The following is a 17,704-nucleotide window of genomic DNA, read 5'->3' on the forward strand; positions in this document are numbered from 1 at the left end:
AAATGTTGGAAATAGCACAGGTAACTGCTTGAGAATTAATTTTTATTTAACTTAAACTATCTTAAGCTCATGTCTTAATATAGATTGTCATAATTCAAGTTGTTTTGTAAATAGCTGCATTTAAAGAGCAGGAGTATGTTTCGTTTTCATTTCCAGAAGTGCCCTAACTGTTTTGCTATTTACTCACTTGTGTGCCATAGTTATTTACATTTTCCTGAAAGCTCAACACAAGGCATTCAACAGGAGCAAAGGGTAGCTGTCAAATCCTAACAAAGAAAGTGGCAGGGAGTGTTCTGGATCTGCTCCTTCACTTCTTCACACCTCCTCCTCTTGCAGGGAGCAGATCAAGAGGGTGAAAGACTCAGATGATGTCCCCATGGTGCTAGTGGGGAATAAATGTGACCTCCCTGCGCGGACAGTGGAGACCCGGCAAGCGCAGGACCTGGCCCGGAGCTACGGGATCCCCTACATAGAAACGTCTGCCAAAACCAGACAGGTAGGAGGAGACTTTAAAACAAAAGGTTCTTTTTCTCTTCTTTCCTCCACTGCTGCCCTGGAGGGACAGGAATGGGCAGGCACCACCTTGCAGACAGATGGGTGTGAGGGCTGGGCTTAGTTGCTTCCTCAAGGCAAAATGCTCCCTCCCTCAGGATGTTCCCTCCCAGTCCAGGCTTGAGCCTCCCATCATGAGAAGTGCATCATCATGCTGTGGCAGCAGTGAAGAGAAGATGCCTTCCCAGGGCTTTCTCCAAGGCTCTGGAATAACTTCCATAGTCACTGCAAGTCAGCTAAGCTCAGGTCACTTGGTTAACCTCATCCATGGTCTATTTTGGCAGAATATACCAGTGCTGAAAGGACCAGTGGAGCTCCCAGAGCACAGAGGTGAAAATGGAACTGACACCTTCAGTGGCCTAGTGGTGGCTTTTCTCTTGGGTGGTAGACCTCATTCAGACTGCTGAGAGTTGATAAATCTCAGGGACTTCAGAGATCCTTATCCTGACGGTTGCTCATTCAATTTTGCTCTCTGTTTGAGGGCCACACTCAGGTCCTTGTCAGTTTTCCCAGCTTGGTTCTGTACCTTTAACTCTGCAATCTTCACTGCTGGACAGTGCTAGGGACACCTTGCTGGGGAGCAGAGCCCTCTCCTCTCTCCACTGTCCCTCGTCAGAGTGGGCAGCTGCTTCAAGCCCTGCTTTTCCCCCAGGGCGTTGAGGATGCCTTCTACACCTTGGTGCGGGAGATCCGGCAGCACAAGCTGCGCAAGCTGAATCCCCCGGACGAGAGCGGCCCCGGCTGCATGAACTGTAAATGTGTGGTATCGTGACTATGGTAAGTGCTGGAAGCAGGACATGAGGTGCAGTGGGGGAACGTTGGAAGCAGGGCAGGAGATGGGTGCAGATGCACTAGCCAAACAAGTGCAACAGGATCAATTTCAGCAGCAGGAACTGTTTAATGAAACACCTTTCAGATTGATAGAGCGTTTTTCTGTGAAAACATAGGTAAGTCAAAATTCCCTCTTCCCTGACGAAGTATGTGGCAGGAAAGCGTTGTTTATTTCTCCTCCTCATTTTGTGCAACAAAATTCTATACAACTGAATATTTTAAAAAATAATAATTTGTTGTGCTTTCCCCAGGAAAGCTTCTCCCCATGCTGCTGTTCTGAAAGAGGAGTTAAGCTGGTGTTGAAGGTGTACAGATCACTGCATGCTTACCAGACTGGCTCTAGAAGGGTTCAGATGAAGAGCTGGCTGGGTGCATTGCCTCCTAATGCACTCACATAAATTGCCTCATCCTAAAGCTTTAGAGCAGACCTGTCTCGCTGTGAAAAGTCCTGTGTTCTTCAGAAGAGTTTTCCCCATTAGATAAATCCCCTGGGCTATTTGGAACTGATGCAATGTTGAGAATTAGCCATAAGGGGGCTGTTTGCTTTTATAAATTGTGTGTGCTGGAGCCAGAAACAGTATTTTTCAGATTGTTTATGTTCACTTGCCTGTTTTTCTTTCCTCATTTTTTTTTTTTTTAATTATGAGTTTATTTAAAACACTGCTGGATAGCAGTCAGGGAGAGTTCCTATTATTGTCCCTGCATGTGCTGGCTGGCTTTAAGTGAAAGGCCTGGGAACATCTGTCTGTGTAACCAACTCCTTCATGGCAGAAAGTTAGAGAGGGGTAACTAGGGATGAGTCCACCAAGGAGATCAATATCTAAGGACATTTGGGACTGGAACAAATGCATACATGAACATTGCCCTTAATGTCTTTTGGGAATTCTCTCAAGCACCTGGACTGGCCCTTTACCCTATAAATAACTGCTGGAGTCCTGAAGAGAAGTGCGCTGTATCCAGAGATGGTGTTAAGAGGGTCTCCTGAAGGTGGAGATGAACAGCAGGTTTCCTGTGATGCTTTTTGAGCTAGAAGCCATGAGCAGAGCAGAGCTCTTCCTCCTGCCCCCCACTCCCAAGAAAAAAAACCCTAACAAAACAGTGCTGGCAATGCTTGCTTCCTATGAGCAAACACCCACCGCAGAGCCCCACCCCTCCCTCCCAGCTGAGGCGTGTGAGGTCGGCTGGGGGCCGAGCTGAATGCTGTGCCCAGCACATTTATCACTGCTCAGGGAGATTTTCCAGATGTTTGTGTCCTCCAGATGTTCAGGAGCGTTTCCTCCGGATGGGGATATGAGCTCAAGGCTTGTTTCCTGCTCTGGCTCATAGCTGACAGCATGGGCTTGGCAGGCACTGCTACTCCTTACACCGACCGCCAGGAGCTCAATCCTTGGCACAGCCCAGTGGCAGCACCAGCTTGGGCAAGAAGGGCTGGGAAAGGGTCACTTGGAAACACTCCTCTCTATTAAGAGAACATGCCCTGCAAGTTGCCTGTGTCTTTTTCTGCTCAGGCAGAAACTGGAAACCAGACATCCCAGCTTAATCTAGCTGCAGTGCCCAAGAGCAGAGGGGGAGGAACATCAAGACACAAAAGGAGAAGTGAGGCAAAGACATGCTGGGATTTGGGGAGAAGAAGGGTGGCTGTTGTGGCCAACAAAATTTGGCTGCATTTGCCCTGGACTCATTTTGTGGTTCCCATCATCCCTGGAGGAGGTGGAAAGATCTTGCCAAACAGTGCCCCTTCCCACAAGGAGGTTCAGAAAGAGGCAGAAGCTCTGGTGAGGTGCCCAAAGCTCACCCATCACTCCACCAACTCCAAGACTTGTTCCCTTCAGCAGATGTACAGATGCTTTGCTGAGACAGACCCAGACCTCTAAGACCTGTGTAGCCTTTTTGCTCTGTGGGCACTAACAGGGTCATCCCAAAATGTGAGGGGTGAGTACTGGGAACAGCCCTGCTTGTTCTGATGGGGAATGGGTGCTCATGAGTGTCCTCTTCTGTTTCAGCTGTCTGGACCGTTTCTTGGCAAGGTTCCCACTGTGCAGTGTGCAAGGAAAGAGGTGAAGCAAAGGAAGAAGCAAACGGATTCAGAGGAGGAGTATTGGGGGGGGAGAGGAGCAGGACGAAGAGGACAGGGGGAGCATGAGGCCCTCCAAGGACTATCTCGCACTTCACCCAAGCCTGTGGCAAACAACTTCTTTTTTTTTTTATCCCCATCCCCTCATCCTTTGGCCTCCTCCCACCCCGGCAACTGTACAAAGCCACAGATTGAATCACAGTAAATTATTATTTGATCGTCTCAACAAATCACCTTGATGGCTGTGTCCTCCTTCTAGAGGCTGCTGCGGCTGGTGCTCTGGAAGGATCGCTGGTGGGATGGTGGGGAGGAAAGGGTGCTGAGATTTTCTCTCCACAGACCAAGGTCATGCTGTAGAGGGTGGGAGAGACAAGCTCTCACGGCAAGACAGCTTGTCTCTGTCTCCAGCAAGTCTTTGTCATGTCCTCCCCAGCCCACCTGGAACTCTGCTGGCCCCAAGTTTTGGGAGGGTGGAAGAGTGCAACCAGTCCAAGCCTGTCCTTGGCACCTCTTGAGTGCTTTGCTTTCAGCCTAGTCCTTGTGGGATTTATGGCCTCAGATACAATGCCTGGAAGGGAAGAAGCATCAGCGAGGAGATTTGAGAGCTGCTTTCGCCTCAGCTGGTACCAGTTTGTTGCTTCCCTGATTCCTTTCCTGTCAGCTCTTTCTGGCACAAGACCTCCCTCATGTGTTACGCTCTAGAGGTAGAATTGGGACTTTTTGGTCCCTTCCAGACCTAGCTATGCTAACACCTGTATAGCACATACATCTTGGGCTGCTCCAGTATGTACAGGTAAGCAAATCCTTGTCTGCCCTGTGCACAGCTTCCTGACTGGTGAGCTGCACTGCAGAAGCTGTCTGGCTGCTCAGCAACTAAGACTAAAGGATTCAAGCTTCCAGTCCCTGGGTTTCAAGTGGGTAAGAGTGTTTTGGATTAGGGCTAATCTGTTGGGAACCCTGCCTTTGCTCAGCTCTGCTCCTTTGGGGTTTTTGTCTGAGGTCTGACCTACGTGCCTTTTACTTGCAGCCTCAAGACAAGGCATTGCATTCAGTGCAGTGGATAGCTTTCCCTGTTCCAAGCTATTGCACAGGCTAATTTACCTGGCATCCAGAATTAGAAGCATCAAAGGGGGAAAGCGATCCAGCTGAGTGCGGCAGGGAGCTGTTCTGCATGGGCTAGCCCAGGCCTGAAGACGTGCTGGGTTTGGCGGCCAAGGTTGGTCTGGGTTGGGAGCAGCGAGGTTGGTGTGTAAGTCACATGCCTCACATGGCAAAACCAGTAAAGAAACCCTGGTCACCCCCAGCACAAAGCCACAGCCCACCCAGGGCTTCCCAGCATCCTTGCAAGCAACCTCCCATCCCACTCCCCATCCTCCATCATGCCAGGCAGCAGCAGAATTAAAGCAACAGAATTCTACTCCCATGCTCCTTGGGGGTACTGTCTTTGCTTTTGGCCTGGGCAAGAGAGGACTTGTGCTAATGTATTGCCTTCTGTAAATGCCTGCTGTGAACTGCTGTAGGGCACAGCCCCCACCTTGGCTGCAGCTGCCTGGCACCCTGTTCCTGCAGAAGGGCTGATACCAGCTCCTGGAGTGGGAGAAGTTGCCTGAGGGGAGAGTGCCCTGCCTTTAGCTGGGTGTGCTGTTTACAGCAGTCTGTCCCTGTGCTGGAGGATTGCTGAAGATGCTGAAGCTAGTGTTACACGGTGGGACTGAACAGAGACTCCCAGAAAACCTCCCACTCTGAGTTGTTTCAAGTGTGAAGACTGGAGGAATGGGGGTTGTTCCTAAAGTTGGCATCTTGTGCACAACTGGCCACAGGACAGCAGTACTTTGTCCTTCTAGAAGATGACATGGGAACCCTTGCTTGGTAGTGTTACTGCACTAGAACCTGGTGCTCTTCATCTGCAGTAGGACTTAGCCCTTTCTTCCCCAATGAAGGATAGGATAGATCTATCTGGAGGCCTTCAGAGGAGAAGTAACACTCTGGTGCTATCTCAAGGACTGGGTGGCTCTAACCACTTAGAGTCTCCTCTCATTTCTGGCTGGGAGACAAATGCCACAGTCAAGTACTGGGAGCTGCGGTCAAGGAATCTGAGGAGCTCCAGGGAGTGCCAGGGCCAAGGTGTCTTCACAGGGCAGGCAATAGGTGCAGTTCCAAGAAACTGGTGCATCTTGGTGAGGATGTGCTAGAACAGCACTGGCCAGAATACAAACTACTTAGAAGAGTTTGGTGAGGAGCAGGAAGCTGAAGTAAGAGCATCTCCCTTTCAGAGAGCTTTTGCACTCCGGGTAAGATTTTCAAGCTTGTCAGACAATCCTGGTCAGTAACAGACCATCACAGGAGCTGGTTAGTTTTTTGCTGTAATTGTGTCACAAGAAATCCAGACTCAGGTCATTGTTCAAGTCCCTGCTAAAAGCTGGAGGTAGGTTAAGAGCAAAAGGAGGTGCTAAAAGCTTGACACCACAGATCTTCTCCAAAAACCACGTATTAATTGTGTATCGTCGTACTGCATCTTTGTTCCAGGAGGAAAATCACAACAGATCAAGATACATCAGCTGTGATCTGGTCTGATCTTTCTGTTGGCAAAAACCAGATTGTATCACTTCTCTCAGGTGGAGTTGTTAACTCTTGACTTGGCTTTTTCACTTGCTATTTTGGTGCTGATGATCTGGGGACAGGACATCATCTTGCTGGCCCCTGACAGGCAGGAGGTTGGTACATGAGCTCACAGTGTATTCTGATGTGCTAGCTGAACTTCTTGAGTCTGAAAGTAATACCAGGATTACAGTTTCACTGGAGTGAGTGTAGGTTTGGAGAAGAATTGGAGGGGTTTGGAGTTGATTTTCCCCATAGTTATTCAAGGCACTTTTGTTGTAGAAGTACCTGGACAGGAAGATGAAGTTTTCAGACACTGCAGTTGTTTCCCTTATGATAAGGAGTCTGTTGTGCACCTCAGTTCTGCTTCAGAGGCATGAGCTCAGGCGAGCAGAATGTGTTTTGATTATTCCTGTTGCACAGTTGAAGCTGGAAAAGAGTCCACAGAGGTGAGCTTTTTGCTCTGAGTACATCAGCTCATCTCTGGCTGTTGTGATCTCTTCAGCTGGTCATGGCATAGCTGAACTAAACTTGTGCTGTGGATCTCCAGCCAGTGTGAAAAACAGCTCTGAGAAGGCTTCAGTCAGCCTCCTACTGATTATATTGAGACTGCATATCCCATGATGGAGGAGTGCCACCTTTGAACCCGTACTTAAATTACAGAATAGCTGACGAGGTCTGTTCTAGTCTGGTCAGGTCCAGATGTCTCAGGACAGGCGTATAATACATGTTCTTCTCTCACATCATTCAAGTGCCCCACACCCTCTTTACAGAGGGGTTGGGACTCCAGAGACATCACAGCTGAGTCAACTGCCACAATTGCTTCCAAGTCCTTAAAGATGCTGATCAAGTGCTGGAACAGATCTCACGCCTTTTGGTCTGTGAGGGCTTCCACAGGAGCATTCTCCTAAGCCAGCACAGAGGGTGACTCCAAAGCAGGTGAGTGCATGGTGCTTGCCGAGGGCTTTGGCAAAGACCTGCGTTGTGCAGGAGCTGGCAGCAATGACTCAGTGCTGGAGTGAGACCTGAGATGTGAGGGTGGTGGTGGGGGCAGCTGAATGAAAGGCTGAGTATTACAGAGCAGCTTTGGCAAAATGCTGGCCTCAGTGTGGTTGGGTAGAGGAGCAGACCAGGTTTCCCTTCCGGACTCTACAGCTACTGCTGCAAACCTTTCCAGCCTAAGCAGTACTTCTGTATCACTTCTTGCCTTCACCATAAAGGTAAGCAAAGCCACTCAGGAAACAGCTTCCCCAAGTCTGTAGGCTTAGATGTTCCAGGAGCAGGAACATCAGGTCTCTGATGTGAGGCCAGGCTGAGTGGCCTCCAGGGCACCAGAGTGGCCCAGGTTCTTAATGGGATGGCTGGAAGGGGGTCTTGTGATATTGCATCCCATGTAGCCACAGGTACCTCTAAGGGAGCTCATACCAATTTTGGACAAAATTGGAAGTTTCTTAGTTTACTTTTCTCTGTGTCTTAGGAGGAGCCTGTTTTACTATGTGGAAGAATAGCCAGGCTTTAGTGACTCCAATCCCTTGGACTCATGTCTTTGTGTGTGCCTTCTAAGCCTTCTGCATCCCCATCTTGGGCTCTTTTGTAACTGCTGCCATTGAGTAAGGATGCCTGTGGGATGGGTCCACCTGCTGCATCTCCTGGTGAGATGTTTCAGCTGTGGGTTGATTGTCTCCTGGTGTCCACATCCTTCTAGGTGAAGAGGATGCTGGTGTGTGCCCTGTGGGCCTCCTCAGCCTCTGAGACAGTAGGATTTGGGAGATGGTTTGGGAAGCGGTCAGACCTGCCTCTTTAAACTGCCAGGCTGTTATTTTCTCCATACGCTGCTTTATACTTGGGGATGCGCTGTAGGAAGGGGGTGACATTGCTCAGAGGATGGTGTGACAGCCACCATCCTGGCCACCAGCAACTGGTGGGAAGGGGAAGAGGCAGATGGGCTTGGCCCCATGTGCAACTGCTTTGCTCTTGCTACGGGTTGAGTACAGGGTGTGTAGCTTAGGAGAGCCATGGTACCAGCCCTAGCAAGGGCTGCTGGGTCTGCCCTTGCTCTGCTTCCCAAGTCCCATCCACTACTGCCATGGCCCCTCTGCAGCACACAAGGAGCATGAGAGCAGCATGACAGCAGCGTGCAGCTCCCCCAGGTGCCACAGCAGCAGGTGACAGATGACAGCACAGCAGCACCACCATAGCAGTAGGACACAGCAGCACGTGAGCAGCAGGTGAGCAGCACAGCAAGCCAAGAAGAGGAATGCTCCCAGGCCCAGCCAAGCTCCAGCTGCCTCTGCCAAACTGGATGGGGCACAAAGCTGCCAGACACAGCACACCCATCGCTCTCCCCCTGCTATATCTGGGAGCAGAGCCTCCTAAAGCAGCACAAAGCCTTGCTCCCTCCCTCAACTTCTCTGCTCCAGGCTCCACTTACTATCAATTATTCAGTGCCAAGTGGCTGAAGCCTTGTGGAGGCATGCAGCAGTTGAGGAGCTTTCCAAGTCGTGGGAGGTGGGCAGGGATGGTGATGAGCACAGCCAGGGCTTGGCTGAGAGGCAGCAAGCAGCGAGGACAGACCTGCTCTCCTGGCTTGTCTCAGCTCCTGGGCCTGCTGGTTTGGCTGTTCCTGAGCCAGGAAGGACAGGAGCCACAGGGGGCTGCCAGGGCACCAAAGCTGAGCGCAGCTTGGGGAGTTTGCAGTTCTGCCTTGGGGACCAGCCCTGGGAGCTGGAGAGCTGCTGTGAGGACAGCAGTGGCTCCACCAGGAAAAGGGGGATGATAATACTGGCAAATACCAAGTGCAGAGGAAGAGGCAGTGGGGGGACCAGTCCCTGGCTGATAAGACCACTAGGATTTAAGCAGTAGCCTCAACACCATCTATGACACTCATTTGCTGCTGGTCCCAATGCTGTCCCCACCAAGTGGGTATCTGTAACCTTGGGCTTTGGGATTGTCCTAAGCTTCGGCCCCTGCCAGCAGCAGTCAGGCCCTCGGGGGCACAGGAGGGGAAGGACTCTCTGCAGTGGGTGCTTGGCACCACAAAACCATACCTGAGAGCCCTATCAAGCACCAATTCAAGGCTGGGAACCTCTGTGGCTCCTGCACTAGCTGGAGGGATGCTGTAAGAGGAGGTGGTGGAGCCATGCCTGGCCTTGGTCCCTGCAGGGACAGGGTGAGAGTACCACAGCCACAAGGTCACAACTGGGTAAATGCAGGGAGCCTGGGGATCAAGGATACCAATAAGCAATATCTTCCTCCATTTTTTTTCAACAACCAAGTGAACCAAGGCTGTTTAATGGAGGAACACAACCCTCAAACCTAGCACAACTCACCTTCCCTTGGGGAAGCTGCCCTTCTGGACATTTCTGCTCTCTCCTTGACAGGGATGCTGTTTTAGCAGTTGGATAAATGCCATTTCTAAACCCTGCACTGCCTGTCACGTAAGTAACCGTGGCAGAAATTCAAACCTGGTCCCAGCTGGCACTGCCTGACAGCCAACAGGTTCACGGGAGCTGGTGGCCGGGAGGTGACACAAAGCGTCTTCTGCAATGAGGCTGTTTGTGAGCACCTGGAACACAAGAGGGATGAGGTTTGCTTCACTCCAGCCTGGGGATCTCACCCTTGGTCACAGTGCTGCAGTCCCCATGCTGGCATCCAGTGAAATGGCACAGGAGATGTGCCAAGAGCTGCATCCTCATGCTGCTTCTGTGACAGTAAACACTGTGGTGTTCAGTGGTGCTGGGGCTTTCTTTTTATTTTTCTGTGGTGTTTCAGACCAGGTTTTAACCTATTAGTATAAATTAGCTAATTTAATGGCATTGGAGAACAATTTTTTGTTCCTGTTTGACCTCTTATGTGTGGCAGGGCAGTAACAGAAGCAGGAAACCCAGCCTACAGCACTCAGTGGGTGATAGACACATGGGGATGCCAATTTCAGGCACTGCTCTTAAATCCTAGGGTGCCATTTAGATACTTCTGACCTCTCCATCTGCTGTCAGTCTTTGTGCCCTCTGTGCTACTCTGGCAGAGACAGACCTGTGTTTACCATAAATATGCTGCTTAACACTAAGAGGCAGCTTTCTCTCAGGGGAGCCAGAACACTGCTCACTGCTCACATTTAACACCTCAAAGGCAGCAGTACCATTGTCATCTAAGCCCAGGAAGCCCTGGCTATGAAATCTGGGGTGTGTCAGAGGTACTGCTCACGCACAGCTTTTTAAAATGCATCCTCAGCTGTCAGCAGCACCACCTCACACTCCCGGTGGCTGCTGTAAACGTGACTCAGCTCAGCCCTGACTCACGAGTGTGAGTCGCACCCACCCACCCACCTGCTGTGCCAGGAGCTGTGTCCACCCGCTGCCCCTCCCATCCAGCCTCCCTACACTGCCTACAGGCAGGAAAACAAACTCCAAACACAAAATCTTGGCCAAAACACAAGCTTCAGCAGTGCTGCTGATCAGCAGCTGTGTGTGAGAAGGGATGCTGCCCTTTGCTCAGCTGGGAGAGGATGGTGGTAAGTAAAAAAGAGCATTTTGCTTTCCACTGCTGCCAGGGATGCCTGGATTTAATTACAATAGAAAATCAGGGAGGAAAGCAGAGATGGAGCAGGATGGACCTGTTGCAGCTGAAGCATACACAGTGAACCAAGCTAAAAGTCATCAGGAGAAGACAACCAGTCTTGGTGCAGCTTCTGTTCCTGTAAGAAACCTTGTGGAGTCTGAATTTGTGCTAAATTTCTTTAACCGTTATTACTACAACCATGTAAAACACAGCATCAAACACTCCGGACAGTTTGGATCAGCATAAAAAGGAATGATTGACTTTTTTTTTTCCAAAAAAACCCTTCCTTTAAAAAAACCAAACTGAACAAACAAAAAAGCAGACATAAAAACGTTTTTTTTTCTTAAAAGTAATAATTATAATACATTAGAAAGAGTCATGAAAGAAGCGTTCCACGCTGTAAACAAGAGCAAATAAAAAGGAAAGCAGACGGTAGCCAGGCTCTCAAAGTGCATGGCCAAGAAACCCCTAGCCTCAACCTCTGGCCCCTGCTGGAGCTGGGTCCTGTGGCTCCTGCTGTCTGCCAGGCTGCAGCCACTCAAAGTGCTCTATCACAAACAAACAACACAAGGAAAAACAAACTACACCTAAAAAACCCAAACCCACAGCATTGGTCTTTCCCTCTGCATGGAAGGCAGCAAGGCCACCATTGTGTCAGGGCTGCAAGGGCAAGGATGGGGGGAGCTCCTTTCCCATGTTTGCTCACAGTAAGAGTGGTTTCTGCTGAAGGGTCAAGACTGTTGCAGGGGGCTGGGCAGGGCGGCAAGTGGCTTGGTTAGGCAGTTTGTCCTGCTGAGCTGCCACCCTCATCCTGCTCCTTCCCTTCCTATTCCCAGCAAAAGAGCTGAGGCTGGGCCAGGCCTTCCTGCTGCAGACCCACCATGGCTGCAGCTTTGTTGCAGCAAGAGGAAACAGGAGTGGCCATCTCCTTGGGGATCATGCATTGATGTGTTCCAGTGAGAGTATCACACCAAGGACAGCAATGCATGTTGCTGGTGGTTACCCCAGGCCTGAAGATGACTAAGGACTTTGCTGCTCATTCCCATTAGGGCTTGGAGAGAAAGACAACTCCCACCCCTTTCCCCATCAAAATTCATGTTGAACATCATGCAGCAAATGCCATGCAATGAGTACTGTACATTTGACAGCTCTCCAAAATTAGAGCAAACCACCTTTTAAAATGTTAATACTGCAAAACATCCCAGACACCCTGTGTGAGGAGTCTGGGTGCACAAGCAACATGATGTGCAAAGGCTGTGTGCCTGAAATGAGGGAAAACGGGTTAAAACAAGGGGAAAGAGGTCTCAGCTCTTGCATGCGTGATGCTCAGATGTATTAGAAGGAGTCCTGTGTGGGCTTCAAGGAGAGGACAAAGCCCCAAGCTACAGAAGCCAAGTCAAGATGTGACCAACAGCTCTCAGATGCTCCTTGTTGCTTCCCAGTAAGCTCCTGTGGCCAGTGGGCTGCTAGCAAAAGGCAATGGATATCTGTCCTGAAATACTGCTCAGGTATTTTAACACACAATTAACATTTAACTATGCACAGTTATGGAAAAACATACTCTAAATTAAAAACAATTCAAGCACCATTGTCCTAGAAAGGACCTGTGGTGTCTCAAAACACAAATACTGAACATTCAAAGAGCACTTTTCCTCAAACAGCAATGCTTGACTCCTCACAACACCCCTGCGAGGTAGCTAATAGGGTTTTCCCTGCTCTGCAGAGGAAGAGGATGGGCAAGGTTGGAGGCTCGGTGGAAGAAGATGGGGTCTGGGACAGAGCTGGGGTTCCAATGAAAGCTGAGGGTGCTGTGGTCTGGCTGGCTACATCCAAACAAAAATCCAGTGCTCCCTTTGACACTCCCTGCTGCAAACATAAACCACCACACGTACACAAAGGCAAAATAAACCCTGATAAATCATAGAACCATAGAATATGCTGAGCTGGAAGGCATCCACCAGCATCATCAAGTCCAGCTCCTGGAACCCACAAAGTAATTTAGTGGAAGTTTTCTGCTGGGCTTTCAGGTAGGCTTTAGATCAGGTTATGCAATTGAAGCAGCCTTTGAGATATAAAAAAAAAATTAGTTTTCAAAGTCTCCTTAGAACTTAAAGGAGCTTTTGCCCAGGATCTCTGTTGAAGGAATAGGAATCCCACTTGCAGTCCCACCTAAGGCTGCACTTGCAGCTACCCCTTCTGGACAGCAAAGTCAAATCCAGCATATCTGGACTACTTCCTGCTTTTTCACTGATCTGCTTTCCTGATGAAGTTCCTTCTAAGGGTGAAGTAGATACTGGAATCAGAATTTTGGACTAGCTCTTTCTATGAGGTGTCTCCCCAGATCCCTACACATCTCCAGCCAATGGCCTGGGCTGTGCAGCAGCTGCACCTTGGGATGGGGAGGAGATGGACAGACCTCTAGGACTTGGTGCATGAAGGGCAAGTGGGCACGTGGGCACCCATCATGTCCAAGTTTCCTTCCTGTTGTTAATTCTCTGTGGGCTCAACCACAAGGACTAAGGTCAGGTTCAGGGCAATGTGCTCTCCCTTCCCCAATTCCCATGCTCTTTCCACTCTGACACTTAACTTACTCAAAGCAAAAGTGGACTTATCTGGGGCACTGTGATTAGATGCCATCACGCATCCAGCAGCTTGGTAGTGCAGGCGGGTTTCCTGAGCCAGCAGCCCCTTCTCCTGTCTGGGGAACAGAAAGGCAGCGAGCCTGCTCGCTGTGCTGGCCCTGGGAAGGAAAGGCCAACAGAAAGGGCACTCAGCCCAAGAGACCAGGCTCCACCTTCATCACTGTCCTTGTCACCCTGAGAACCTGGGAAAGGACCACTATGCTGGCAGCCCCCCACCGGGGTGACACCAAGGAGATGTCCAAGGGACTCAGCAGCTGTTAAATCTGTCCTCCTAAACACCATCCACCACGGCAGCAGGAGCCAGGTACAGCTGGGCACTGCTTTGTGGAATTGCATAGAGGGGGCAGCGGGCTGCCTGTGTCCTGCCAGGATGCCATGGCACTGCCTGGAAATTCTGCTGCCTACAACTGCAGGTCTGGGAAATGAAATAAAGATCTATTGCTACAAAGGCCTTTGAAAGCAATGCTGTAGCTGCGTCGATGGGGCATTGTAAAGAAAGCGTTTCGGATTCTGACACCTTGTGCCTGCTTGCTTGGTCGTGGGTTCCCACAGTAGACAGGAGCAGGAGAAAACACGCAACAAACTCACCAGCCCTGCCTCTTCCCCCAAGTGATGAGACTTGGGGAACTTTGAGGAGCAAAAAAATGAAAGCATTTTCCAATTTGTCCATAGGAAACATGCAAATCCAATCTGCTGGTGTCTCCTAGCGCTGGTGGCCACCGCTTCATCTCCTCACTGGGCACTCGTACCAAAGCACAGCGTGATGTGCAATAGTGCTGTGCTGTCACCCTGACAGCCCTGCTGACAGAAGGGGATCCTGTAAATGGGGCAGGATCTGTGCTTCTCCAGAACCCACTTCTTCTCCCTTAACTTCCCCTTCCCCATCCCCACTAAAACGTCACCGATTTGGGCAGCTTTGCCAGGGAAGGAGAGCCTGAAAGGAAACTGTTCTCTGAGCGGGATTTGGCAACCTGTGGCGGTAATTTTGGTTTGGGGCTCAGTGGGGGTCGTGGGGCTTTCAGTGCATTTAATGGTTTCTGGAGGCTTTTCTGGACCTCTACCTCCTCTGGGTCCAGCATAAGAGGTGGTGGCATGGAGGTGGTAGGCAGAGGATGTCCAGTCTCTGACAATGGCAATGCCACCTGCTTTCTGTTCAAGAAGTCCTGCTCTGTCGCATGGGCCAGGTGGAGGGGAGTGGTGGTTTTGATAACCACATAGGGGCTGTTCCCTTCCACCACAGGGGATGGTGCCCGCTGGGTGGGGCAGCCCTCGGCCAGCCCTGCTGCCGCCGGCTCTCTGCTGGACAAGATGGGCACACTGCCCCCTGCCTGCCTGTGCGCGGGCAGCACGGCCTCGGGCCAGCGCGTGGTGCTGGTGGCACTGCCCAGCCCATTGTGCTGCAGGCTGAGGAGCTCTCCTGTGGATGCAGCTTTGGATGCCGAGCACTTCAGGCCCATTTTGTCCGGCAGCACCGCCCTGCGGTGCCTGTCATCTGCCGCCTCCTCCCCGCGCTTGCTCTCAGGGGAGCCATCTCTCTGTGATGTTTGGGAGAGCTGCTGGCAGCCGGCTGGCAGAGGATGAGGGGTTGCTTCGAGCACTGTGTCTCTGCTCAGGGAAGATGCCTGTTCTCCTGCTGGCAGGGCAGTGGGATTTGGCTGCCACACTGCCTGGTCCTGTTCTCCTGCTGGAAGGGCAGCGGGATTTGGCTGCCACGCTGCCTGGTCCGTAGCAGAAAGCTCAGTGGTGCTGGAGTCAGGAGGAGCCGGCCTGTTTTGGAGAGAGGAGTCTAAGGAGCTGTGCTCAGCTGGGGCATGGAGGGAGACTCCATGGTCCACCACGGCACAGCCAGGAGCAAGAAGAGGCTGCTCTGGAGGCAGGACCGTGGGCAGAAGGTGTTGCTGGGCCTGTGTCTCGCTTGCCTTCAGAAGAGATGATGGCTGCCCGTCCATGATGGGCTCCACCTGACCCTCCTCATCCGGTGGCCGCCCACCCGAAACAGGCGCGTTCGTTGCTTCAGCTGCTTCACTACCCTGGAAGGTGAGAATCCTCGCTTCCACCACGGTCATTCCTCCTGGTGTGCCAGGAACTCTGTCGGTTTGGGGCTCCCTGTCTGGAGTGCGCTCACCCACCTGGCCATTCTGGCCATTGGCTGCTGTGTTTTCCTTTATGGCTACTGGGTTGAGGGAGAGCTCCAGGCCCAGGGGTTTCCTTGGAAACTCCTCAGGCTTTGCTGCATTGGAAGCAGAGAAAACAAAACCCAAACTATGCATCAGTTTGTGTTTGCATGCCCTGAATGTAAGGAAGACAGATGCTTCCACACGACAGGTGCCAGCCTCTCTGGGCTGCCCTGGCTCCCAGCCACACCAGTGGGATGCTCTGGTCCTTGCTGGGCTGCCCACCTTCCCCTCTACCCACCTGGTGGGGGCAGGTCAAACTTCATCTTTCGCAGTTCAGTCATTGACACCTGCAGCTGCTCGATGACAGCATCGTCCTCGTACTGCAGGGAAGCAGCAATTTTCTCCTGCAGAAATTCACGTAAATCTTCCAGTGTCATCTTCAGCAAGCGCTCTGGGGGATGGGAGAAAGGAGTAATGGCAGTGGCACAGACAAATTTCAGGGTAGCACAAGCATGGGTTACACCACACTTTGGTTATATCTGGGATTCTGTCGCTGTTCCCATTCCACAGTGGGACAGCTTGAATGCTTCTGCCTCTCTCCCACCTTCCCACTATTGCTCAGGGTCATCAATACATGTATATATCCATGCCACCTGAGCAGTTGCTTCCCAGTGGCAGGACAATGGCAGGGCTGGGAGCTGTGCTGATGAGGATGCAGGGTTTAGACCATTTCTGGAAGTTCTCCCCAATGCCTCTAGGAGGAGGAAAAGCTCCATGAGACAGGCCCTAAGCATCAGGCTGAACTGCCACTGCCGGCAGCTGCCACCACCAGCCAAGGATGCCAACCTGCACCAGCAGGCAGGGAAGCAGGAAGAGGTGCTGGTCCTTCCAAAGGTTGCAGACAGGGATGGGATACAGGCAAAAATGCAGGTTGTAGGAAGAGATGTCAACCCACACTACACATTCCTCAGGGAGATGAGATTTTACAGCCAAACTGAAACATCTGCCTGCCTGCCAGTTTCTCATTTTCTGCAGACAAACAGGATACTTCAAGATTTATTTATGGATAGCCTGTTCTTCATTTAAATGAGGGAAGAACAGGGTGGCTGTTTGCAGAAACCAACACATGCAGTCCCATAAATTCTGCTGCCCAAACAGAATCACACACTCCTGCCCCAGATGAAGGCCAAAAGAGTGACACAACAAGACTATCAATTTATGGGAGTGAAGGGGTTCAAAGTTACAAAGATCTCGAGGTAGAAACATCACTGCCTTAGTGTTATGCAAGACAACCAGGTTTTGATCATTTTAGAAGTGTATTAGTGGACTTATTTGTCCCTCCACAGACTTTTCAGTTGAGCCACCACAAAGTTCTGCAGACAGATGGGCTGCTGTCTGTATTGCCCCTAAAAGCAATTTGTGGGGCATAGTACATAGGAAGAGGCAGCAGGAAGCATTTCAGATGTAGTTTCTGTGTGCTGAGCACAGCAAGTCAATCCTTGTGGCATCTCCTTTCCTCCCCTGGACTGTGCCTTTTGTGGCCAGTGCAAGGCACCAAGAGGCTGGAAGTGGCCAGCAAGGCTTTTCAGGTCAGCAGCACAAGGGTGGCCCAGCACAGTGCCACCAGAGCCACAGGGGATGCAATCAAGGTGGGACCTTACTTTTGTGCAGTTTGAGGATGGTGTAAGCCATGGCCGTCAGCACTCGCTCCCCTTCCAGGATGTAGATATCCCACAGCCGCAAGGTCAGCGTGAATGGGGTCTGTTCCAAACACACAGACAAGTCACAAAATGGCATGATGAAACAGAGGCTGCTGCCATCACTGCATCACCTTGTATCAAATCACACAACAGGGCTAGGCTTTGCAAGTCAGGAATTCATCTAAAACACAAAAATGTCTTTTATTATCTATGGCTTTGCCTTAAAGCTAATGAACTTGGGTGGCTGGGGAAATACTTAAAACCCATCCATGAATGCAGAAAAAACAGAAACTTCCCTCATAAGCATGCTAGCATGTGGATTCCCCTACCCTGGAGAGAGTACCATCATCTTTCAGTCTTGTGAGCACAGAAAACAACTCCTGTATCCATCCAGATTTCCCAAAAGGGCTATTAATGGGATAGGTCTGAAAGCCCAATGATGCATCACTAAGCATTAAAAAAAATCATTCATCTGGTGTCCAAAGAAGAGGTTTTTCTTATATACAGGCTTATTTCTGCCTGCTAAAAATACCTCTGCAAAAGGTTTTAATTTGCACCCAGGCCCAATCTGACAAATAGGATTGAACTGATGTCCAAAGTGATGGAGCAGCCCATACCTCCCACCAAAGATCT

The 17,704-nt window shown here is 50.8% G+C and overlaps 2 protein-coding genes across 7 annotated transcripts in view; one reads left to right on the forward strand and one right to left on the reverse strand.

Annotated features, from left to right (window-relative positions):
• Positions 1-3,687, forward strand: part of HRAS (HRas proto-oncogene, GTPase) — a 39,975-nt gene extending 36,288 nt beyond the window's left edge. For both annotated transcript variants that reach the window (XM_054634486.2, XM_054634485.2), the window contains 3 exons: positions 337-496; positions 1,205-1,329; positions 3,387-3,687. In XM_054634486.2, coding sequence (XP_054490461.1) covers positions 337-496; positions 1,205-1,324 — 280 coding nt within the window. In that variant the 3' untranslated portion in view covers positions 1,325-1,329; positions 3,387-3,687. The remainder of the gene's footprint in view (positions 1-336; positions 497-1,204; positions 1,330-3,386) is intronic.
• Positions 3,688-10,927: 7,240 nt separating this feature from the next.
• The window catches only part of LOC129121247 (uncharacterized), a 77,573-nt gene continuing 70,796 nt past the window's right edge, over positions 10,928-17,704 (reverse strand). For all 5 annotated transcript variants that reach the window (XM_054634378.2, XM_054634381.2, XM_054634377.2 and 2 more), the window contains 3 exons: positions 17,033-17,132; positions 15,670-15,822; positions 10,928-15,484 (listed from right to left, as the gene is read on the reverse strand). In XM_054634378.2, coding sequence (XP_054490353.2) covers positions 14,145-15,484; positions 15,670-15,822; positions 17,033-17,132 — 1,593 coding nt within the window. In that variant the 3' untranslated portion in view covers positions 10,928-14,144. The remainder of the gene's footprint in view (positions 15,485-15,669; positions 15,823-17,032; positions 17,133-17,704) is intronic.

This window comes from Agelaius phoeniceus, chromosome 6 (assembly GCF_051311805.1).
Source record: "Agelaius phoeniceus isolate bAgePho1 chromosome 6, bAgePho1.hap1, whole genome shotgun sequence".
Classification (NCBI taxonomy): Eukaryota; Metazoa; Chordata; class Aves; order Passeriformes; family Icteridae; genus Agelaius; species Agelaius phoeniceus.